Source organism: Bufo gargarizans, chromosome 3, assembly GCF_014858855.1.
Source record: "Bufo gargarizans isolate SCDJY-AF-19 chromosome 3, ASM1485885v1, whole genome shotgun sequence".
NCBI classification, from domain to species: Eukaryota; Metazoa; Chordata; class Amphibia; order Anura; family Bufonidae; genus Bufo; species Bufo gargarizans.
Window position 1 is genome coordinate 567,522,974 of NC_058082.1, and position 26,466 is coordinate 567,549,439.

The following is a 26,466-nucleotide window of genomic DNA, read 5'->3' on the forward strand; positions in this document are numbered from 1 at the left end:
TTCTCCTCCTTCCACCTGCTCCTTTTTCTGTCTGCTGCTCCCTCCACCTGCTGCTCTCTCCACTTTCTGCTCCCTCCACCTGCTGCTCTCTCCACTTTCTGCTCCCTCCACCTGCTGCTCTCTCCACTTTCTCCTCCTTCCACCTGCTGCTCTCTCCACTTTCTGCTCTCTCCACCTGCTGCTCTCTCCACTTTCTGCTCCCTCCACCTGCTGCTCTCTCCACCTGCTGCTCTCTCCACTTTCTGCTCCCTCCACCTGCTGCTCTCTCCACTTTCTCCTCCTTCCACCTGCTCCTTTTTCGGTCTGCTGCTCCCTCCACCTGCTGCTCCCTCCACCTGTTCCTTGGTCTGTCCTTCTGTCAGTTGCTCTTTGTTTTCCTTAGGATCTCGTCTTCACTCCTTCCAGTTTTCTCATTCTTAGTCTCCTCCAAACGTCTCATGTAATGGACTGAAGATCCAAAATCAAATCCTAAAGGCGGAAGAATCTTATCCTGAAAAGGTAAAATGCCAAAGGCAGACGACACATGTTTGTAAGAAATATATATATTTTTCTAAACTCAACATCCTTAGAAAACATTTATTTCTGAATTAATGGCAGTTTTCAATATTTAACTGGAAATGACTAAAGGATAAGGCCTCCTGTAGAGCGGTACCTCCTTGTCAGTTTACTGCTGCTGTGAGGGGAAGATGGCAGTTGCAGGGTAGTCCTCATTATACTAGTAGGTGGATGACTGCTCTACTGTTCTCTGGATGGAACTAGATACAGAAAAGAAGTGAATGTATCAGTGCGATGTTCTAATGGAGTGACCACAGGGGGCGCTCTGGTCAGAGTGATGGTCTGACTGAAAGAGTTAAGTAACACTGTCTGCATTGCTGAAATTCTGGACAGGAGGGAGAAGACATGGCATGACCTCAAAAATTAAAAACTACTGCAAAACATATATATAGAATGTTCTCATGTAGACTCTTAATATGTGAGGAAAATGTTTTGAAGGAAGTGTCCCTTTAATACCTGGAGAGGTGGACATGACTGTGAATGTTGGGGTGCAGGTAGGGTTAGGCATGTTGGGGCTGCTCAACCTGGGGGTACATATTATAATGGAGGCTGATGACCGGTGGAGGTTGTGGTTGTTGGAGAGGTGGACATGACTGTGAATGTTGGGGTGCAGGTAGGGTTAGGCATGTTGGAGCTGCTCACCCCGGGGGTACATATTATAATGGAGGCTGATGACCGGTGGAGGTTACGTTGTAGGAGAGGTGGACATGACTGTGAATGTTGGGGTGCAGGTAGGGTTAGGGATGTTGGGGCTGCTCACCCCGGGGGTACATATTATAATGGAGGCTTATGACAGGTGGAGGTTACGTTGTAGGAGAGGTGGACATGACTGTGAATGTTGGGGTGCAGGTAGGGTTAGGGATGTTGGGGCTGCTCACCCCGGGGGTACATATTATAATGGAGGCTGATGACAGGTGGAGGTTACGTTGTAGGAGAGGTGGACATGACTGTGAATGTTGGGGTGCAGGTAGGGTTAGGCATGTTGGGGCTGCTCACCCCGGAGGTACATATTATAATGGAGGCTGATGACAGGTGGAGGTTACGTTGTTGGAGAGGTGGACATGACTGTGAATGTTGGGGTGCAGGTAGGGTTAGGCATGTTGGAGCTGCTCACCCCGGGGGTACATATTATAATGGAGGCTGATGACTGGTGGAGGTTACGTTGTTGGAGAGGTGGACATGACTGTGAATGTTTGGGTGCAGGTAGGGTTAGGCATGTTGGGGCTGCTCACCCCGGGGGTACATATTATAATGGAGGCTGATGACCGGTGGAGGTTGCAGTTGTTGGAGAGGTGGACATGACTGTGAATGTTGGGGTGCAGGTAGGGTTAGGCATGTTGGGGCTGCTCACCCCGGGGGTACATATTATAATGGAGGCTGATGACCGGTGGAGGTTGCGTTGTAGGAGAGGTGGACATGACTGTGAATGTTGGGGTGCAGGTAGGGTTAGGGATGTTGGGGCTGCTCACCCCGGGGGTACATATTATAATGGAGGCTGATGACCGGTGGAGGTTGCGTTGTTGGAGAGGTGGACATGACTGTGAATGTTGGGGTGCAGGTAGGGTTAGGCATGTTGGGGCTGCTCACCCCGGAGGTACATATTATAATGGAGGCTGATGACCGGTGGAGATTGCAGTATTTGGAGAGGTGGACATGACTGTGAATGTTGGGGTGCAGGTAGGGTTAGGGATGTTGGGGCTGCTCACCCCAGGGTACATATTATAATGGAGGCTGATGACCGGTGGAGGTTACGTTGTTGGAGAGGTGGACATGACTGTGAATGTTGGGGTGCAGGTAGGGTTAGGCATGTTGGGGCTGCTCAACCTGGGGGTACATATTATAATGGAGGCTGATGACCGGTGGAGGTTGTGGTTGTTGGAGAGGTGGACATGACTGTGAATGTTGGGGTGCAGGTAGGGTTAGGCATGTTGGAGCTGCTCACCCCGGAGGTACATATTATAATGGAGGCTGATGACCAGTGGAGGTTGCAGTTGTTGGAGAGGTGGACATGACTGTGAATGTTGGGGTGCAGGTAGGGTTAGGGATGTTGGGGCTTCTCCCCCTGGGGGGTACATATTATAATGGAGGCTGATGACCGGTGGAGGTTGCAGTTGTTGGAGAGGTGGACATGACTGTGAATGTTGGGGTGCAGGTAGGGTTAGGGATGTTGGGGCTGCTCACCCCGGGGGTACATATTATAATGGAGGCTGATGACCGGAGGAGGTTACGTTGTTGGAGAGGTGGACATGACTGTGAATGTTGGGGTGCAGGTAGGGTTAGGGATGTTGGGGCTGCTCACCCCGGGGGTACATATTATAATGGAGGCTGATGACCGGAGGAGGTTACGTTGTTGGAGAGGTGGACATGACTGTGAATGTTGGGGTGCAGGTAGGGTTAGGCATGTTGGGGATGCTCACCCCGGAGGTACATATTATAATGGAGGCTGATGACAGGTGGCGGTTACGTTGTAGGAGAGGTGGACATGACTGTGAATGTTGGGGTGCAGGTAGGGTTAGGCATGTTGGAGCTGCTCACCCCGGAGGTACATATTATAATGGAGGCTGATGACAGGTGGAGGTTACGTTGTAGGAGAGGTGGACATGACTGTGAATGTTGGGGTGCAGGTAGGGTTAGGCATGTTGGAGCTGCTCACCCCGGAGGTACATATTATAATGGAGGCTGATGACAGGTGGAGGTTACGTTGTAGGAGAGGTGGACATGACTGTGAATGTTGGGGTGCAGGTAGGGTTAGGCATGTTGGAGCTGCTCACCCCGGGGGTACATATTATAATGGAGGCTGATGACCGGAGGAGGTTACGTTGTTGGAGAGGTGGACATGACTGTGAATGTTGGGGTGCAGGTAGGGTTAGGGATGTTGGGGCTGCTCACCCCGGGGGTACATATTATAATGGAGGCTGATGACCGGTGGAGGTTGCAGTTGTTGGAGAGGTGGACATGACTGTGAATGTTGGGGTGCAGGTAGGGTTAGGCATGTTGGAGCTGCTCACCCCGGAGGTACATATTATAATGGAGGCTGATGACAGGTGGAGGTTACGTTGTAGGAGAGGTGGACATGACTGTGAATGTTGGGGTGCAGGTAGGGTTAGGCATGTTGGGGATGCTCACCCCGGAGGTACATATTATAATGGAGGCTGATGACAGGTGGAGGTTACGTTGTAGGAGAGGTGGACATGACTGTGAATGTTGGGGTGCAGGTAGGGTTAGGCATGTTGGAGCTGCTCACCCCGGAGGTACATATTATAATGGAGGCTGATGACAGGTGGAGGTTACGTTGTAGGAGAGGTGGACATGACTGTGAATGTTGGGGTGCAGGTAGGGTTAGGGATGTTGGGGCTGCTCACCCCGGGGGTACATATTATAATGGAGGCTGATGACCGGTGGAGGTTGCGTTGTTGGAGAGGTGGACATGACTGTGAATGTTGGGGTGCAGGTAGGGTTAGGCATGTTGGGGCTGCTCACCCCGGAGGTACATATTATAATGGAGGCTGATGACCGGTGGAGATTGCAGTTGTTGGAGAGGTGGACATGACTGTGAATGTTGGGGTGCAGGTAGGGTTAGGGATGTTGGGGCTGCTCACCCCAGGGTACATATTATAATGGAGGCTGATGACCGGTGGAGGTTACGTTGTTGGAGAGGTGGACATGACTGTGAATGTTGGGGTGCAGGTAGGGTTAGGCATGTTGGGGCTGCTCAACCTGGGGGTACATATTATAATGGAGGCTGATGACCGGTGGAGGTTACGTTGTTGGAGAGGTGGACATGACTGTGAATGTTGGAGTGCAGGTAGGGTTAGGCATGTTGGAGCTGCTCACCCCGGAGGTACATATTATAATGGAGGCTGATGACCAGTGGAGGTTGCAGTTGTTGGAGAGGTGGACATGACTGTGAATGTTGGGGTGCAGGTAGGGTTAGGGATGTTGGGGCTTCTCCCCCTGGGGGGTACATATTATAATGGAGGCTGATGACCGGTGGAGGTTGCAGTTGTTGGAGAGGTGGACATGACTGTGAATGTTGGGGTGCAGGTAGGGTTAGGGATGTTGGGGCTTCTCCCCCTGGGGGGTACATATTATAATGGAGGCTGATGACCGGTGGAGGTTGCAGTTGTTGGAGAGGTGGACATGACTGTGAATGTTGGGGTGCAGGTAGGGTTAGGGATGTTGGGGCTGCTCACCCCGGGGGTACATATTATAATGGAGGCTGATGACCGGAGGAGGTTACGTTGTTGGAGAGGTGGACATGACTGTGAATGTTGGGGTGCAGGTAGGGTTAGGCATGTTGGGGATGCTCACCCCGGAGGTAGATATTATAATGGAGGCTGATGACAGGTGGAGGTTACGTTGTAGGAGAGGTGGACATGACTGTGAATGTTGGGGTGCAGGTAGGGTTAGGCATGTTGGAGCTGCTCACCCCGGAGGTACATATTATAATGGAGGCTGATGACAGGTGGAGGTTACGTTGTAGGAGAGGTGGACATGACTGTGAATGTTGGGGTGCAGGTAGGGTTAGGCATGTTGGAGCTGCTCACCCCGGAGGTACATATTATAATGGAGGCTGATGACAGGTGGAGGTTACGTTTTAGGAGAGGTGGACATGACTGTGAATGTTGGGGTGCAGGTAGGGTTAGGCATGTTGGGGCTGCTCACCCCGGAGGTACATATTATAATGGAGGCTGATGACCAGTGGAGGTTGCAGTTGTTGGAGAGGTGGACATGACTGTGAATGTTGAGGTGCAGGTAGGGTTAGGCATGTTGGGGCTGCTCAACCTGGGGGTACATATTATAATGGAGGCTGATGACCGGTGGAGGTTGTGGTTGTTGGAGAGGTGGACATGACTGTGGTGAATGTTGGGGTGCAGGTAGGGTTAGGCATGTTGGAGCTGCTCACCCCGGAGGTACATATTATAATGGAGGCTGATGACAGGTGGAGGTTACGTTGTAGGAGAGGTGGACATGACTGTGAATGTTGGGGTGCAGGTAGGGTTAGGCATGTTGGGGATGCTCACCCCGGAGGTACATATTATAATGGAGGCTGATGACAGGTGGAGGTTACGTTGTAGGAGAGGTGGACATGACTGTGAATGTTGGGGTGCAGGTAGGGTTAGGCATGTTGGAGCTGCTCACCCCGGAGGTACATATTATAATGGAGGCTTATGACAGGTGGAGGTTACGTTGTAGGAGAGGTGGACATGACTGTGAATGTTGGGGTGCAGGTAGGGTTAGGCATGTTGGAGCTGCTCACCCCGGAGGTACATATTATAATGGAGGCTGATGACAGGTGGAGGTTACGTTGTAGGAGAGGTGGACATGACTGTGAATGTTGGGGTGCAGGTAGGGTTAGGCATGTTGGGGCTGCTCACCCCGGAGGTACATATTATAATGGAGGCTGATGACCAGTGGAGGTTGCAGTTGTTGGAGAGGTGGACATGACTGTGAATGTTGGGGTGCAGGTAGGGTTAGGCATGTTGGGGCTGCTCACCCCGGAGGTACATATTATAATGGAGGCTGATGACCAGTGGAGGTTGCAGTTGTTGGAGAGGTGGACATGACTGTGAATGATGAGGTGCAGGTAGGGTTAGGGATGTTGGGGCTTCTCCCGCTGAGGGGTACATATTATAATGGAGGCTGATGACTGGTGGAGGTTGCAGTTGTTGGAGAGGTGGACATGACTGTGAAGGTTGGGGTGCAGGTAGGGTTAAGCATGTTGGGGCTGCTCAACCTGGGGGTACATATTATAATGGAGGCTGATGACCGGAGGAGGTTACGTTGTTGGAGAGGTGGACATGACTGTGAATGTTGGGGTGCAGGTAGGGTTAGGCATGTTGGGGCTTCTCCCCCTGGGGGGTACATATTATAATGGAGGCTGATGACCGGAGGAGGTTAAGTTGTTGGAGAGGTGGACATGACTGTGAATGTTGGGGTGTTTTTTTTTCTTCTTAGAACTGGGAGATGCAGAATATGCTGGGTCCTACACCCGTGTACCCCACTCATCATGTGGTCATTCTGCAGAGGGACCCCAGTGCTGGGAGGAGCGGAACATCTGCCATCAGCTTCTTTGGGGCACTACAAATACCAGTAAGTGAAGTAGAAGCCTCACACTCCTACCCTGATAATCTTTTCACCTATGAACTGATAATGGGGACTGAACATGGACTGTGTGACACTGGATATTGTAAGATTATTGAGGTCCTGTCGCCACACCTCTGCCATGTGGTCAGGACATCATAGCGCAATGTGCTGTTTATAATGTGCTGCATATCTCCTTGTCTCCTGCAGGGGGTGGTAGAGTTCTCCATGTGTTTGTTATTTGCCAAACTGGTCAGTTACACGTTCCTGTTCTGGTTGCCGCTCTACATGACCAGTGTGGGTAAGTGTCACGTCCATGGAACATCCCATGTCTCTGTACCTCCTCCATTGTATATGTCCTGATATCACACGGTCCATCATCTGCCACAGAACAGTCCGTATATGTCCCGATATCACACGGTCCATCATCTGCCACAGAACAGTCTGTATATGTCCCGATATCACACGGTCCATCATCTGCCACAGAACAGTCCTTATATGTCCCGATATCACACGGCCCATCATCTGCCACAGAACAGTCCGTATATGTCCTGATATCACACGGTCCATCATCTGCCACAGAACAGTCTGTATATGTCCCGATATCACACGGTCCATCATCTGCCACAGAACAGTCCTTATATGTCCCGATATCAAACGGCCCATCATCTGCCACAGAACAGTCCGTATATGTCCTGATATCACACAGCCCATCATCTGCCACAGAACAGTCCGTATATGTCCTGATATCACACGGTCCATCATCTGCCACAGAACAGTCCTTATATGTCCCGATATCACACGGCCCATCATCTGCCACAGAACAGTCCGTATATGTCCTGATATCACACGGTCCATCATCTGCCACAGAACAGTCCGTATATGTCCTGATATCACACGGTCCATCATCTGCCACAGAACAGTCTGTATATGTCCCGATATCACACGGTCCATCATCTGCCACAGAACAGTCCGTATATGTCCCGATATCACACGGTCCATCATCTGCCACAGAACAGTCCGTATATGTCCCGATATCACACGGTCCATCATCTGCCACAGAACAGTCCGTATATGTCCCGATATCACACGGTCCATCATCTGCCACAGAACAGTCTGTATATGTCCCGATATCACACGGTCCATCATCTGCCACAGAACAGTCTGTATATGTCCCGATATCACACGGTCCATCATCTGCCACAGAACAGTCCTTATATGTCCCGATATCACACGGCCCATCATCTGCCACAGAACAGTCCGTATATGTCCTGATATCACACGGTCCATCATCTGCCACAGAACAGTCTGTATATGTCCCGATATCACACGGTCCATCATCTGCCACAGAACAGTCCTTATATGTCCCGATATCACACGGCCCATCATCTGCCACAGAACAGTCCGTATATGTCCTGATATCACACGGTCCATCATCTGCCACAGAACAGTCTGTATATGTCCTGATATCACACGGCCCATCATCTGCCACAGAACAGTCCGTATATGTCCTGATATCACACGGTCCATCATCTGCCACAGAACAGTCCGTATATGTCCTGATATCACACGGTCCATCATCTGCCACAGAACAGTCTGTATATGTCCTGATATCACACAGTCCATCATCTGCCACAGAACAGTCTGTATATGTCCTGATATCACACAGTCCATCATCTGCCACAGAACAGTCTGTATATGTCCCGATATCACACGGTCCATCATCTGTCACAGAACAGTCTGTATATGTCCCGATATCACACGGTCCATCATCTGCCACAGAACAGTCCGTATATGTCCCGATATCACACGGTCCAACATCTGTCACAGAACAGTCTGTATATGTCCCGATATCACACGGTCCATCATCTGCCACAGAACAGTCTGTATATGTCCCGATATCACACGGTCCAACATCTGTCACAGAACAGTCTGTATATGTCCCGATATCACACAGTCCAACATCTGTCACAGAACAGTCTGTATATGTCCCGATATCACACGGTCCATCATCTGCCACAGAACAGTCTGTATATGTCCCGATATCACACGGTCCATCATCTGTCACAGAACAGTCCGTATATGTCCCGATATCACACGGTCCATCATCTGCCACAGAACAGTCCGTATATGTCCCGATATCACACGGTCCATCATCTGTCACAGAACAGTCTGTATATGTCCCGATATCACACGGTCCATCATCTGCCACAGAACAGTCTGTATATGTCCCGATATCACACGGTCTATCATCTGTCACAGAACAGTCCGTATATGTCCCGATATCACACGGTCTATCATCTGTCACAGAACAGTCCGTATATGTCCCGATATCACACAGTCCGTTTTTTAACCATATACTGGTCTGTATATCATCTGATATCACACAGTCCCTTCCTTTAACAAGAGCATTCCATGGATCACTTGATAATACAGTCCCTTCCTTAACTATAGATCAGTCTATATATTTCTTTATATCATTCCCTACATATTCTCCACCCATGTTCTCCACCCCTATATACCCTCCATTCCTACACATCATCACTTCGTCCCCCTACACATCCACCATCCATGTTCTCCACCCCTATATACCTTCCATTCCTACACATCATCACTTCTTCCTCCCTACACGTCCACCATCCATGTTCTGCACCCCTATATACCCTCCATTCCTTGACATCATCACTTCGTCCCCCTACACATCCACCATCCATGTTCTCCACCACTATATACCCTCCATTCCTACACATCATCACTTCTTCCTCTCTACACGTCCACCATCCATTTTCTCCACACCTATATACCCTCCATTCCTACACATCATCACTTCCTCCTTCCTACACGTCCTCCACCCATGTTCTCCACCCCTATATACCCTCCATTCCTACACATCATCACTTCGTCCTTCTACACGTCCACCATCCATGTTCTCCACCCCTATATACCCTCTATTCCTACACATCATCACTTCTTCCTCCCTACATGTCCACCATCCATGTTCTCCACCACTATATACCCTCCATTCCTACACGTCCACCATCCATGTTCTCCACCCCTATATACCCTCCATTCCTACACATCATCACTTTCTCCCCCCTACACGTCCAACATCCATGTTCTCCACCCCTATATACCCTCCATTCCTACACATCATCACTTCTTCCTCCCTACACGTCCACCATCCATGTTCTCCAGCCCTATATACTCTCCATTCCTACACATCATCACTTCCTCCTTCCTACACGTCCACCATCCATGTTCTTCACCCCTATATACCCTCCATTCCTACACATCATCACTTTCTCCCCCCTACACGTCCATCATCCATGTTCTCCACTTCTATATACCCTCCATTCCTACACATCATCACTTCTTCCTCCCTACACGTCCACCATCCATGTTCTCCAGCCCTATATACTCTCCATTCCTAAACATCATCACTTCCTCCTTCCTACATGTCCACCATCCATGTTCTTCACCCCTATATACCCTCCATTCCTACACACCATCACTTTCTCCCCCCTACACGTCCAACATCCATGTTCTCCACCTCTACATACCCTCCATTCCTACACATCATCACTTCTTCCTCCCTACACGTCCACCATCCATGTTCTCCACCCCTATATACCCTCCATTCCTACACATCATCACTTTCTCCCCCCTACACGTCCAACATCCATGTTCTCCACCTCTATATACCCTCCATTCCTACACATCATCACTTCTTCCTCCCTACACATCCACCATCCATGTTCTCCACCCCTATATACCCTCTATTCCTACACATCATCACTTCTTCCTCCCTACATGTCCACCATCCATGTTCTCCAGCCCTATATACCCTCCATTCCTACACATCATCACTTTCTCCCCCCTACACGTCCAACATCCATGTTCTCCACCTCTATATACTCTCCATTCCTACACATCATCACTTCTTCCTCCCTACACGTCCACCATCCATGTTCTCCACCCCTATATACCCTCCATTCCTACACATCATCACTTCTTCCTCCCTACACGTCCACCATCCATGTTCTACACCCCTATATACCCTCCATTCCTACACATCATCACTTCGTCCCCCTACACGTCCACCATGTATGTTCTCCGTCCCTTCATGTCACGCTGTCACCCCTCTCTATATTTCCTGTCATGCCTCTACTACACTTAACTTCTGCCTCACTTCAGGTAACGTCGGCTTCTGTTTGCTCTTCTTGCAGGTCATATGGATGCTCGTCATGCCGGAGACTTGTCAACATTGTTTGATGTTGGTGGAATTATTGGTGAGTTACAAAAATGCCGACAGGACGGGGCAGATACAAAACATTGAGAACCGGAATCATACTAGAGTGAGGGCAGGGTATGATACAAGGCCTGGGGCCTTATACTGGGTGCTGCTCTTTAGAGCCAGCCCTGGTCACTGTAGATCAAAGAAACTCCAAGTAGAACAATCTCTTCTCTTCCTTATAGGTGGAATTCTGGCGGGAGTAATTTCTGACAAATCCCACAAGCGAGCAACAACCTGTGGAGTAATGCTGCTGTTTGCAGCCCCCACGGTGAGTACCTAAAGGCCTTCGAACATGGCCTTGATGACACCAGCACTTCCTATGGTAGCCATTAATATACCCAGACAGTTGGTGGTTCTCACTCATGGACTCTCATTGTGTTACAGCTTTACTTCTTTTCGGCCGTCAGTAAAACAGGACCAGCATCTACAGTGGGTAAGTAAGGAGGCACTCTAGTGCGTGCTCCTCTTCTACGTCTCTGTCTTCATGCCCATCACTTACAGTGTGACCTTCTTGATCTCAGTGATGTTGCTGGTCAGTGGAGCTCTGGTCAATGGACCGTATTCCCTCATCACAACAGCTGTGTCTGCTGACCTGGTGAGTAAAAGCTTCTGGGTATTCTCCCACAGGGTGCAGAGCATTGTCTTGTGACCTGGCGTCGGGTCGTACTGTAGATCGATTTATTAGAGACCTTATAATAAATATAACATCCAATTTTCACTTCACAGGGAACTCACAATTCATTGAAAGGAAATGCCCATGCTTTATCCACAGTGACTGCTATCATAGACGGGACAGGCTCTGTGGGTGAGACTATCATCTGATCATCTACCTCATCAGACCAGTATGATCTGCCTGTCTCTTCTCTATCCCAAACCGGCAACATTACATTTACTTCTGTCAGAAGTTGTCTTCGCTAATTACATCCAACTCTGTCCCTCTGACCCATCCAACTGCCCTAACTGCCACCATCTTCATCCTCATCTACACAATCCAATGTCATCCTCATATTCATCTGCACCTCCTGGCACCATCTTCATTCTAACCTACAACCCAACACCCTCCTCACCTATACAGCCTGGCACCATCTACAGCCTCACCTACATAACCAAGAACCCTCCACATCCTCACTACAAAACCCAGCACCACCCTTGCCTACAGCACCCAACAATATTCTCTGTCTTCTCTCCCACGTTAATCCTTCTCACTCTCCAGACATTTCACCATCTTTCTCCCTTCTTCCTTGATTAGCTCCATCTTATCTCCAACCTATTCTCCACCCCACATTCAGTCCTCACTGACGAGTCTTTCCTTCCATCTTTCTGCAGGTGCTGCCCTTGGTCCTCTGCTCGCTGGTCTTCTGTCTCCCTATGGCTGGCACAATGTATTTTTCATGCTCATGATAAGCGATGCATTCGCCTTGTTGGTGAGTAGTCTTCTATCGACGATTCTTGTGGGGAGGGTGTCACCAATTATACCACCTGTGTGACATGCGGGTCCCCGGGATCAAATACTGTATTGCACCTCATTCTCAACGATTACATCACCCCTGTGACATAGGTGTCCTCTGTGTCACCGATTACATCACCCGTGTGACATAGGCGTCCTCTGTGTCAACGATTACATCACCCCTGTGACATAGGCGTCCTCTGTGTCACCGATTACATCACCCCTGTGACATAGGCGTCCTCTGTGTCACCGATTACATCACCCCTGTGACATAAGCGTCCTCTGTGTCACCGGTTACATCACCCCTGTGACATAGGCGTCCTCTGTGTCACCGATTACATCACTCCTGTGACATAGGCGTCCTCTGTGTCACCTATTACATCACCCCTGTGACATAGGCGTCCTCTGTGTCACCGATTACATCAGCCCTGTGACATAGGCGTCCTCTGTGTCACCGATTACATCACCCGTGACATAGGTGTCCTCTGTGTCACCGATTACATCACCCGTGACATGGGGGTCCTCTGTGTCACCGATTACATCACCCCTGTGACATAGGCGTCATCTGTGTCACCGATTACATCACCCCTGTGACATAGGCGTCCTCTGTGTCACAGATTACATCACCCCTGTGACATAGGCGTCCTCTGTGTCACCGATTACATCACCCCTGTGACATGGGTGACCTCTGTGTCACCAATTACATCACCCGTGTGACATAGGCGTCCTCTGTGTCACCGATTACATCACCCCTGTGACATAGGCGTCCTCTGTGTCACCGATTACATCACCCCTGTGACATAGGCGTCCTCTGTGTCACCGATTACATCACCCCTGTGACATAGGCGTCCTCTGTGTCACCGATTACATCACCCCTGTGACATAGGCGTCCTCTGTGTCACCGATTACATCACCCCTGTGACATGGGCATCCTCTGTGTCACCGATTACATCACCCGTGACATAGGCGTCCTCTGTGTCACCGATTACATCACCCCTGTGACATGGGCGTCCTCTGTGTCACCGATTACATCACCCCTGTGACATGGGCGTCCTCTGTGTCACCGATTACATCACCCCTGTGACATAGGCGTCCTCTGTGTCACCGATTACATCCCGACTGTGACATAGGCGTCCTCTGTGTCACCGATTACATCACCACTGTGACATAGGCATCCTCTGTGTCACCGATTACATCACCCCTGTGACATGGGCGTCCTCTGTGTCACCGATTACATCACCCCTGTGACATAGGCGTCCTCTGTGTCACCGATTACATCACCACTGTGACAGAGGCGTCCTCTGTGTCACCGATTACATCACCCCTGTGACATAGGCGTCCTCTGTGTCACCGATTACATCACCACTGTGACATGGGCATCCTCTGTGTCACCGATTACATCACCCCTGTGACATGGGCGTCCTCTGTGTCACCGATTACATCACCACTGTGACAGAGGCGTCCTCTGTGTCACCGATTACATCACCACTGTGACAGAGGCGTCCTCTGTGTCACCGATTACATCACCACTGTGACATAGGCATCCTCTGTGTCACCGATTACATCACCCCTGTGACATGGGCGTCCTCTGTGTCACCGATTACATCACCCCTGTGACATAGGCGTCCTCTGTGTCACCGATTACATCACCCCTGTGACATAGGCGTCCTCTGTGTCACCGATTACATCACCCCTGTGACATAGGCGTCCTCTGTGTCACCGATTACATCACCCGTGACATAGGCGTCCTCTCTGTCACCGATTACATCACCCCTGTGACATAGGTGTCCTCTGTGTCACCGATTACATCAGCCCTGTGACATAGGTGTCCTCTGTGTCACCGATTACATCACCACTGTGACATGGGCGTCCTCTGTGTCACCGATTACATCACCACTGTGACATGGGCGTCCTCTGTGTCACCGATTACATCACCACTGTGACATAGGCGTCCTCTGTGTCACCGATTACATCACCCCTGTGACATAGGCGTCCTCTGTGTCACCGATTACATCACCCCTGTGACATACATGTTCTTTCTCATCTATGACCTCACCTTTGTGTTACGCATGTCTTTGTCAACCTTGACCCTTTTGTGTCATTCAATATGTTTTTATATTCTCAGTGTTTATTACGTCTCATCAAGAAAGAATTGAAATGTGTCCGGCAGCCAGTAGTAGAACAGACAGAGTGAGTGACATTGTTTTTCTACTCTTCATACACCACCTTGTGCATTCTTCATCCAGCTCATTTGCAAACATATCCATATGTGGTTCCTCTGACATGATCCAGCATACCCTCGCCTCACTAAAGCCTCATGTTCTCCTCTCCTCTGATCCATCAGACCCTTGCCTCGCCTCGCTACAGCTTCACGTTCTCCTCTCCTCTGATCCGTCAGACCCTTGCCTCGCTACAGCCTCACGTTCTCCTCTTCTCTGATCCATCAGACCCTTGCCTCACCTCACTACAGCCTCACGTTCTCCTCTTCTCTATCAGACCCTCTCCTCGCTACAGCCTCATGTTCTCTTCTGATCCGTCAGATCCTCTCCTCGCTTCAGCCTCACGTTCTCCTCTCCTCTAGACAGTCAGACCCTTGCCTCGCCTCGCTACAGCCTCACGTTCTCCTCTTCTCTGATCCATCAGACCCTCACCTTGCTACAGCCTCACGTTCTCCTCTTCTCTGATCCGTCAGACCCTTGCCTCGCTACAGCCTCACGTTCTCCTCTCCTCTAAACACTCAGACCCTTGCCTCACCTCACTACAGCCTCACGTTCTCCTCTTCTCTGATCCGTCAGATCCTCACCTTGCTACAGCCTCACATTCTCCTCTCCTCTAAACACTCAGACCCTTGCCTCGCCTCGCTACAGCCTCACGTTCTCCTCTTCTCTGATCCATCAGACCCTCACCTTGCTACAGCCTCACGTTCTCCTCTTCTCTGATCCGTCAGACCCTTGCCTCGCTACAGCCTCACGTTCCTCTAAACACTCAGACCCTTGCCTCACCTCACTACAGCCTCACGTTCTCCTCTTCTCTGATCCGTCAGATCCTCACCTTGCTACAGCCTCACGTTCTCCTCTTCTCTGATCCGTCAGACCGTTGCCTCACCTCGCTACAGCCTCACGCTCTCCTCTCCTCTGATCCGTCAGATCCTTACCTTACTACAGACTCACATTCTTCTTTCCAGTCAGGCCCTCACAGCCTCACGTTCTACTCTGATCCATCACTCTCATCTTGCTACAGCCTCACGCTCTCTTCTCTCATCTGTCAGACCCTTGCTATAGCCTCACGTTCTCCTCTCCTTTGATCTGTCAGATTCTCTCCTCGCTACAACCTCACGTTCTCCTCACCTCTGATCCATCAGACCCTCTCCTCGCTACAGCCTCATGTTCTCCTCTGATCCGTCAAACCCTCGCCTCACGTTCTCCTCTAGACTGATCTGTCAGACCCTTTCCTCGCATCGCTACAGCCTCATGTTCTCCTCTCCTCTGACCTGTCAGACCCTTGCCTCGCTACAGCCTCATGTTCTCCTCTCCTCTGACCTGTCAGACCCTTGCCTCGCTACAGCCTCATGTTCTCTTCTGATCCGTCAGATCCTCTCCTCGCTACAACCTCACGTTCTCACCTCTGATCCATCAGACCCTCTCCTCGCTACTGCCTCATGTTCTCCTCTGATCCGTCAGACCCTCGCCTCACGTTCTCCTCTAGACTGATCTGTCAGACCCTTTCCTCGCATCGCTACAGCCTCATGTTCTCCTCTCCTCTGATCTGTCAGACCCTTGCCTCATGTTCTCTTCTGATCCGTCAGATCCTCTCCTCGCTACAACCTCATGTTCTCCTCACCTCTGATCCATCAGACCCTTGCCTCACCTCACTTTCTCTTCTCCTCTGATCCGTCAGACCCTTCCTTCACCTCACTACAGCCTCACTTTCTCCTCTCCTCTGATCCATCAGACCCTTCCTTCACCTCTCTACAGCCTCATGTTTTCCTCTCCTCTCATCTGTCAGACCCTTTGCCTCTCCTCGCTACAGCCTCATGTTCTCCTCACCTCTGATCTATCAGATACTCTTCTCGCTACAGCCTCATGTTCTCCTCACTTCTGATCTATCAGATACTCTTCTCGCTACAACCTCACATTCTTCTCTCCTCTGATCCGTCAGACCCTTCATTCACCTCACTACAGCCTCACGTTCTCCTCTCCTCTGATCCGTCAGACCCTTCCTTCACCTCTCTACAGCCTCACGTTCTCCTCTCCTCTGATCCGTCAGACCCTTCCTTCACCTCTCTACAGCCTCATGTTCTCCTCTCCACTGATCCGTCAGACCCTTCCTTCACCTCTCTACAGCCTCACTTTCTCCTCTCCTCTGATCCGTCAGACCCTTCCTTCACCTCTCTACAGCCTCACGTTCTCCTCTCCTCTGATCCGTCAGACCCTTCCTTCACCTCTCTACAGCCTCATGTTCTCCTCTCCTCTGATCCGTCAGACCCTTCCTTCACCTCTCTACAGCCTCACGTTCTCCTCTCCTCTGATCCGTCAGACCCTTCCTTCACCTCTCTACAGCCTCACGTTCTCCTCTCCTCTGATCCGTCAGACCCTTCCTTCACCTCTCTACAGCCTCATGTTCTCCTCTCCACTGATCCGTCGGACCCTCGCCTCGGTATATACCAATGTTCTCCTCCTCTGATCCATCACACTGTCACCTTGGTATTTACTAATGTTCCTCTTTGTTCCTTCATACTATTATCTGATTTATTAAGAGAAAATTGCTCCAAGTTCACACATGGCCAAATGAAAGCCACAGATCATTGAATCAAAACAGTTGCTCTCTGAATCAAATTCATGTGTCTCAAAGGAATTGTATGACCTCTGGCCATTAGGAAACCTCTTACAAATTTTAGGTCATTATGTCAGAATTTCCATCAGTGACAAGCTGGTGACTCCCGATTAGTTTACTGGTTTGTGTGGTAGAAACCAGTTCTGTCTCTACATTATTACATTAAAGCTAGAAATTCTTATTTTTCAGGTGGAAGGAACATTAAGAAGAGGAACATTAGTCCCGTGGCCATGTTACAACATGAAGATTTTGCACCTTTGACAGGATCAGATACATGCTGTGTATGGTCTCCACACTGCGGTCCCATATCTGACCATGGATCTTGAATATGTCTATATATCTTATTTCTACACACGAGTATCTCAATGTCCGATTACTAAGGCATAAAGAATGACACCAGTTTATGGGCACAAACTGTATGGAGACACCTGGAGCCGCTGCACCTCTATAATCTGGAGTCGGATTACAGGGAGACTGATTCGAGTGGACAGTACTTCTGTAGTGTTCACATCATGTTGAATGTCTATGTCATGACCAATATGTGAAATGGATGCCTCTAATGGGTGTCCTACATTGCCTTCCATCATCCACTGACTTCCACTGTAAAGATGTTTAAGGCAGGCGGTTTTTGACTGAATGCCGTTGTATGAAATAACACCATCTACTCCGCTATACTGACACATCCTGACATGTTATAACCAGACGGAGGCCATGAAGACACTCTTTTGGCCCCCCCCCCCATAACCCTCTGGACACATTTAGTGCTTAAGGAGCTTCAGACAAGACTAGTATGATGCGAACATTCGATGAGAATCCAACCGAAACCTCTGTATGAAGTGGTAGGTACAATATGGAGTGTATACAGTGCATTGGGAAAGTCCTCAGCCCCTCTCATATTGACATAAGTATTCCACCTCTTTACTCAGGAGTTGGTTGAAGCCCCTTTGGCAGTATTTCCAGCCTCTAGTCTTCTTGGGGATGATGCCACAAGGTTTACACATGGATTTAGGGATTTTCAGTCATTCTTCTCTGCAGATCCTCTCCAGCTCTTTCAGGTTGGATGGGGGCTGTCGGTGGACAGCCATTTTCAGGTCTCTGGTTTTAGGGCTCTGGCTGGGCCACTTAAGGACATTTACAGAGATGTCCCTAAGTGGCTGTGTGCTTAGGGTCTTGCCTTGTTGTAAGGTTACCTTTTGGCCCAGTCTGAGTTCCAGAGCTCTAGATAAGGTTTTCATTAAGAATATCTCTGCTCTATTCTGTGTTCCCTCAACCCTGACCAGACTCCTTGTCCCACCATCATGATGCTGCCTCCACCATGCTTTGCTGTAGGGATGGTATTGGGCAGGTGATGAGCGGCGCCTAGTCTCCTCCAGACATGACGCCTAGAATTGAGGCCAGAAAGTTCTATCTTGGTTTCACCAGAGGAGAGAATCTTGTTCCTAACAGTCTGATGTCCTTTAGATGCTTTACTACAAACTCCAGGCGGCTTTCATGTGTCTTTTACTGAAGAGAGGCTTCTTTCCGGCCACTCTGCCATAAAGCCCAGATTGGTAGAGGCTGCAGTGATGGCTGACCTGGATCACAGGGTCTTTAGAGCTCAGCCAGAGTGACCATTGGGTCACCTCTGTTACCAAGGCCCTTTCCCCTAATTACTTAGTTAGGGGGGGGGGGGCAGCTGTAGCAACAGTCCTGGCTGTTGTTCTTCTTCCATGTAAGAATTGTGGAGGCCACTGCGCTCCTGCAAACCCCTTCTCCAAATCGGTGTCTCCACACAATCCCGTCTCTGAGCTATACAGGCAGTTCTCTCCTCATGGCTTGGTTTTTGCTCTTATATGCATTGTCTGAGAGATCTTATATAGACAGGGCTGTGTCTTTTCAAATCATCTCCAGTCCATAGAATTTACCACAGGTGGCTCCAATCAACATGCAGAACATCTCAGAGATGATCCAGAGAAATGGGAGGGCCTAGAGCTAAATGTCAAACATTGCAGTAAAGGGGCTGAATACTTTTGTCCTGAGTAAAGGGGCTGAATATTTCTGTTCTCACTTTCTCATTATGGGGATTGAGGACAGAATGATGGGGGAACTGATAGCACGAGGAGCGAGATAACAAAATGTGAGGAAAATGATAGGGTGTGAGGACTTTCCCAAAGCACTGTATGTGGCTGACATCATTACCTCAGGGAAGTTCTCTCCTAAGCCCATAGCATTGCTCTGACAGTATACGTGTCCGTTCTGTGAATCAGCCGAGCCCATAGTCTCTCTCTGACAGTATACGTGTCCGTTCTGTGCATCGGCTGAGCCCATAGTCTCTCTCTGACAGTATACGTGTCCGTTCTGTGCATTGGCTGAGCCCATAGTCTCTGTGTAAACGACTGTTCTGTGCATCGGCTGAGCGCACGGTCTCTATCGGACAGTGTACATATCCGTTCTGTGCATCGGCTGAGCCCATGCTCTCTCTCCACTGGTGTACATATCCGTTCTGTGCATTGGCTGAGCCCATAGTCTATCTCTCCGATGGTGTACATGTCCGTTCTGTGCATTGGCTGAGCCCATGCTCTCTCTCCACTGGTGTACATATCCGTTCTGTGCATCGGCTGAGCGCACGGTCTCTATCGGACAGTGTACATATCCGTTCTGTGCATCGGCTGAGCCCATGCTCTCTCTCCGATGGTGTACGTGTCTGTTCTGTTTGTCTGTACCACTAAGGTCAATCGCCCTGTGGACACTGTGTATATAGTTACAGTATTTATTATCCTCCTGTGAGATTTGTATGTATTCTGTATTGTTTTACCTGAACTTTTATGTGCGCCCCGGCCTATCCTTGAGCAGTGATATGGAGAGCCGTCATGTATGGTGGACGCCACTTTCCTAGTGAATATCTCCTCCCCAAGCACTGGAATCAACATGGCTGATGTGGTTACCAAGCCGTGTTCACCACCATATTCTAAGAGGATCTTATACATGGCCGCATTGAAATGCAGTAAGAACGTGTTCAGACAGTGAGGCAAAATAGGGAATATTCTGTAAGTGAGGAGGCCAGGACTCCATGGAGATGTCTCAAACCCTCAGTGCATCTTCTATGCCAGGTTCCTGGCACAAATTCAGCCTCCCATTATGTTATAATGTGTTACTTAGTTTATAATGTCACATGTATAATGTCCAGCTGCTGGTTCAGTTGCTCTGTGCTGCATGTGAAGGACATGTGTGTTCCCCTGTATGTTCACATGCTCCCCACTATGTGCTCCATATGAAGGACATGTATGTTATCTTGTATGTTCATGTGTCAACAGATGCAATTTATATAAATGTAATTCCTCAATAAACTAATGGCTTTTCCCATCTCAATAAATCTCAGGATTTCTGGTGCACCCTCCACCCCGTGGGCTCCAGGGCCATGTTCTGTGCAGATTTCACCCCTTAGTGAAGTCTGGAGCCCCTTCTATGTACTTCCATTTCTGGTTTCTGGACTCACCCTAAGCAGACATGTATGAAGGTTTGTCATGGACACACGGGAATGCTGGTTAATTGTATAATGTAACGGACCGTTTCAGCAGACAAGGGGTTAAAATCCGTTTGAGTGATATGCCCCTTTCTGAGAGACAGGCACAGCTACTGCCGAACACCAACCTCCCGAACTGGATACAAAATAGCACTCCAAACTGGAACCTCGCAAATAGCTGCCAGCAGACAAACAGGAAAAGCATACAATCCGCTTACACTCCTGGCAATCAGTCTCTAACAGCATACAGGGAATCCCCCCAATAATGAGACAAGGCTCAGTGTTGAGGGTCAGCAGTGGTCTGACGTGCTGGCACACCCAGCCTGGTTTTTATTACAGTTGTTGCAAATAGAGGTCCGCCCACAGGGTTTTGAAATACAACCAATCAGTAATTTACAACACATACAATGTAAATACAGAAACCAATCGTTCACGCCCCCAGAGGACCAGAAGGGAGACTGCGACACAGGACAGATACAACATATCCCCACAATGGCTCATGGTTTCCTCCTCTCTGTCCCGGAGACAACCGAAGGCAATCCAATTATCTCTCAGGACAAAGGGAGATTGCCAATACACATGTGGAGACAACAGGACAGACATCACCATTTAAACACACAATGGCACACCCCACAGCAAACACAGTCATGTAACATATCCACAGATAGCTCAAGTCTGAGTGCATATCATTAGGTGAATGGCACTCAGAATACACGAATACAATAATATTAGCTATCTGGGTGCCTCACATAACATACAATTTAACCGAACGCATAATAACATAAAATACAATTCCACAGACAGATTTAAGCTGTGCGGCCGGTCTGTCTTCTCCTTTAAAGTTACTATGGGCCATAATCCTGAGGCAAGAGGCTTTCAAACAGCCCCCTCAGAAAACACCGTGGCGAGGTTGGTTTCGCCACACATCTCCCACCTCCCCCCCCCCCCCAGGGAAGACTAACCAGATACCTGACCTCACGCCGGTCGGTACCTGAGTTAGTCTGGCAGCCCACCCACAACCAAATACTGGACCTGTTGAATTTAGTAGCCTGTCTCTGTCCAGTGAATCCACCAAGATTATATTGGTAGCTGGTACTCCCGGTCTCTGGGTTGCTCCCTGGCTTGGAGTGGAGGTTGCTTTGTGGGCAGGGATCAGCGGTACTCTGCCCTGGTGCCAGCGTTACCACGGAAGAAGCCTGGTTGGAGTCTGGTTGTTGGAGGGAGAAACCGACTGTCTCCCCTTTGGCTAAACTGCCCTGTTGCTGGGGGGGCAGAACCGACTGTCCCTACCCCCTGTGCTGTAAGTGCAGAGACCACGGTCCCATCTGCACTGTTGTGGGGCTTACTGTCTCCCCCTGGTGCGTTAAGCTGCCGCTGGGGAGAGGGGGTAACGAGCTCCTCTCCCATACATACTTCCAGCCGCTGGGGAGGGCGACCGACCGCCTCCGCTCCCAATACAGTGTCCTGCTGCTGGGGAAAGGAGACTGGGCTCTCTATTCCCTGTAGGACACTCTGCCGCTGGGGGACAGGACCGACTGTCTCTGCCCCCTGTAACTCCACCTGCCGCTGGGGAATGGAGACTGGGCTCCCAATTCCCAAAAAATCATGCTGCTGCTGGGGGGCAGGAACAACTACCTCTTCCCCCTGTAACTCAGCCTGCCGCTGGGGAATGGAGACTAGGCTCCCAATTCCCTGCAGGACCAGTGGAGAGACCTCGGTCCCATCTCCACCGGCCACCTGGGGTTCTTCCCAGTAAACATCCACAATATCCTCCCAGCTGAAGGGCTCTAGACCTGGGTCTGACTTCTTGCTGTCCTGCTGAGCCTTCCCAATGGAGTGGAAGAGATCTTGGGGTAGTCCTGCTCCAGTTCCCACTCCAGGGTTGCTAGGTGAGCCAGGTCTTTCTCTACCTCATGGGGGTCATCCCAATTCTGCCTAGCCTCCCTCTCGTAAAAAATGTCCTGAAGTCTGGACTGTGCAGGGCTCCCGAAGTCAGGCTCTGCAAAGGACTCCCATAACAAGCCAGGACCATCAAACTCCTCTCCCTCTGGCTTGTCATGCTCAGCTGTCCAGGGTATAAACTGTGCCACATACCACCAAAGCGCCTGGTAGGCATCCTCCAGCCATAGCTCCTGCCATACCCGGTGCTCTAGTTCCTTCACCCATTCCTCCAGGGGCTGCTCTCCCAGGAAGGGCATCCGCAGGGCCACTTGCTTCTGCAACCGCTGCTCTTCACTGGGGAGACTCTCACCTCGCTGGTATTGTACATTATCCAGGGCCTGGTACCAGATGCCTTTCCTTAACCACTTCAGCCCCGCTAGGTGAAACCCCCTTCATGACCAGAGCACTTTTTACACTTCGGCACTACACTACTTTCACCGTTTATCGCTCGGTCATGCAACTTACCATACAAATGAATTTTACCTCCTTTTCTTCTCACTAATAGAGCTTTCATTTGGTGGTATTTCATTGCTGCTGGCATTTTTACTTTTTTTGTTATTAATCAAAATGTACCGATTTTTTTGCAAAAAAATGACATTTTTCACTTTCAGCTGTAAAATTTTGCAAAAAAAACGACATCCATATATAAATTTTTCGCCAAATTTATTGTTCTACATGTCTTTGATAAAAAAAGTTTGGGCAAAAAAAAAAATGGTTTGGGTAAAAGTTATAGCATTTACAAACTATGGTACAAAAATGTGAATTTCCGCTTTTTGAAACAGCTCTGACTTTCTGAGCACCTGTCATGTTTCCTGAGGTTCTACAATGCCCAAACAGTAGAAAACCCCCACAAATGACCCCATTTAGGAAAGTAGACACCCTAAGGTATTCGCTGATGGGCATAGTGAGTAATAGAACTTTTGTGGGACACTTTTTTGCTGCCAAGGTGGGCAAAGGGGCACATATTCCAAAGTGCACCTTTCGGATTTCACCGGCCATTTTTTACAGATTTTGATTGCAAGGTACTTCTCACACATTTGGGCCCCTAAATTGCCAGGGCAGTATAACTACGCCACAAGTGACCCCATTTTGGAAAGAAGACACCCCAAGGTATTCCGTGAGGGGCATGGCGAGTTCCTAGAATTTTTTATTTTTTGTCACAAGTTAGCGGAAAATGATGATTTTTTTTTTTTCTCTTTTTTCCTTACAAAGTCTCATATTCCACTAACTTGCAACAAAAAATAAAAAATTCTAGGAACTCGCCATGCCCCTCACGGAATACCTTGGGGTGTCTTCTTTCCAAAATGGGGTCACTTGTGGCGTAGTTATACTGCCCTGGCAATTTAGGGGCCCAAATGTGTGAGAAGAACTTTGCAATCAAAATCTGTAAAAAATGACCGGTGAAATCCGAAAGGTGCACTTTGGAATATGTGCCCCTTTGCCCACCTTGGCAGCAAAAAAGTGTCACACATCTGGTATCGCCGTACTCAGGAGAAGTTGGGGAATGTGTTTTGGGGTGTCATTTTACATATACCCATGCTGGATGAGATAAATATCTTGGCAAAAGACAACTTTTCCCATTTTTTTATACAAAGTTGGCATTTGACCAAGATATTTCTCTCACCCAGCATGGGTATATGTAAAATGACACCCCAAAACACATTGCCCAACTTCTCCTGAGTACGGCGATACCACATGTGTGACACTTTTTTGCAGCCTAGATGCGCAAAGGGGCCCAAATTCCTTTTAGGAGGGCATTTTTAGACATTTGGATCCCAGACTTCTTCTCACACTTTCGGGCCCCTAAAATGCCAGGGCAGTATAAATACCCCACATGTGACCCCACTTTGGAAAGAAGACACCCCAAGGTATTCAATGAGGGGCCTGGCGAGTTCCTAGAATTTTTTTTTTTTTGCATAAGTTAGCGGATATTGATTTTTTTTTGTTTTTTTTCTCACAAAGTCTCACTTTCCGCTAACTTAGGACAAAAATTTCAATCTTTCATGGACTCAATATGCCCCTCACGGAATACCTTGGGGTGTCTTCTTTCCGAAATGGGGTCACATGTGGGGTATTTATACTGCCCTGGCTTTTTAGGGGCCCTAAAGCGTGAGAGGAAGTCTGGAATATAAATGTCTAAAAATGTTTACGCATTTGGATTCCGTGAGGGGTATGGTGCGTTCATGGGAGATTTTATTTTTTGACACAAGTTAGTGGAATATGAGACTTAGTAAGAAAAAACAAAAACAAACAAAAAATTTCCGCTAACTTGTGCCCAAAAAAATTTCTGAATGGAGCCTTACAGGGGGTGATCAATGACAGGGGGGTGATCAATGACAGGGGGGTGATCACCCATATAGACTCCCTGATCACCCCCCTGTCATTGATCACCCCCCTGTCACTGATCACCCCCCTGTCACTGATCACCCCCCTGTCACTGATCACCCCCCCTGTCACTGATCACCCCCCCTGTAAGGCTCCATTCAGACATCCGCATGATTTTTTACGGATCCATGGATACATGTATCGGATCCACAGAACGCATGCGGACGTCTGAATGGAGCCTTACAGGGGGGTTATCAATGACAGGGGGTGATCAGGGTAATCAGGGTGATCACCCCCTGTAAGGCTCCATTCAGACGTCCGCATGTGTTTTGCGGATCCGATCCATGTATCCATGGATCCGTAAAAATCATGCGGACGTCTGAATGGAGCCTTACAGGGGAGTGATCAATGACAGGGGGGTGATCAATGACAGGGGGTGATCAGGGAGTGTATATGGGTGATCACCCGCCTGTCATTGATCACCCCCCTGTAAGGCTCCATTCAGACGTCCGTATGCTTTTTGCGGATCCGATCCATGTATCCGTGGAGCCTGACAGGGGGGTGATCAATGACAGGGCGGTGATCAGGGAGTTTATATGGGGTGATCATGGGTGATCAGGGGTTTATAAGGGGTTAATAAGTGACGGGGGGGGGGGATGTAGTGTAGTGTGGTGTTTGGTGCGACTGTACTGACCTACCTGAGTCCTCTGGTGGTCGATCCTAACAAAAGGGACCACCAGAGGACCAGGTAGGAGGTATATTAGACGCTGTTATGAAAACAGCGTCTAATATACCTGTTAGGGGTTAAAAAATTCGGATCTCCAGCCTGCCAGCGAGCGATCGCTGCTGGCAGGCTGGAGATCCACTCGCTTACCTTCCGTTCCTGTGAGCGCGCGCGCCTGTGTGCGCGCGTTCACAGGAAATCTCGCGTCTCGCGAGATGACGCATATATGCGTGACTGTGCGCCAGCCTGCCACCTCCGGAACGCACATGTGCGTTAGGCGGTCCGGAGGTGGTTAATGCATCCCGGCCATCCAGGTCCTCCTCCTCGTATAACACTGCTGGTTCCATCCTGTTGCTTTTAGGGTTGCTGTACTGGGACATGCGTTGCCCTTAAATTGTAGAATCCACAGAAATGGTGTCTCCTGTCGCTGTCCTTCTGGCTGTAGGAACGATCCCGCTGCTTGCCACCAATGTAACGGACCGTTTCAGCAGACAAGGGGTTAAGATCCATTTAGGTGATATGCCCCTTTCTGAGAGACAGGCACAGCTACTGCCGAACACCAACCTCCCGAACTGGATACAAAATAGCACTCCAAACTGGAACCTCGCAAATAGCTGCCAGCAGACAAACAGGAAAAGCATACAATCGGCTTACACTCCTGGCAATCAGTCTCTAACAGCATACAGGGAATCCCCCCAATAATGAGACAAGGCTCAGTGTTGAGGGTCAGCAGTGGTCTGACGTGCTGGCACACCCAGCCT

At 49.5% G+C, this 26,466-nt stretch overlaps 1 protein-coding gene across 2 annotated transcripts in view; it reads left to right on the forward strand.

Annotated features, from left to right (window-relative positions):
* SLC37A1 (solute carrier family 37 member 1) overlaps window positions 1-20,209 on the forward strand; it is a 79,253-nt gene extending 59,044 nt beyond the window's left edge. The window contains exons 10-20 of one of the 2 annotated variants that reach the window (XM_044284298.1): window positions 421-498; window positions 6,514-6,648; window positions 6,850-6,940; window positions 10,866-10,928; window positions 11,116-11,201; window positions 11,318-11,366; window positions 11,455-11,528; window positions 11,660-11,738; window positions 12,260-12,357; window positions 14,506-14,570; window positions 17,403-20,209. In XM_044284298.1, coding sequence (XP_044140233.1) covers window positions 421-498; window positions 6,514-6,648; window positions 6,850-6,940; window positions 10,866-10,928; window positions 11,116-11,201; window positions 11,318-11,366; window positions 11,455-11,528; window positions 11,660-11,738; window positions 12,260-12,357; window positions 14,506-14,570; window positions 17,403-17,418 — 834 coding nt within the window. In that variant the 3' untranslated portion in view covers window positions 17,419-20,209. The remainder of the gene's footprint in view (window positions 1-420; window positions 499-6,513; window positions 6,649-6,849; window positions 6,941-10,865; window positions 10,929-11,115; window positions 11,202-11,317; window positions 11,367-11,454; window positions 11,529-11,659; window positions 11,739-12,259; window positions 12,358-14,505; window positions 14,571-17,402) is intronic. The other variant, XM_044284299.1, reaches the window with a different exon arrangement.
* Window positions 20,210-26,466: the final 6,257 nt, after the last annotated feature.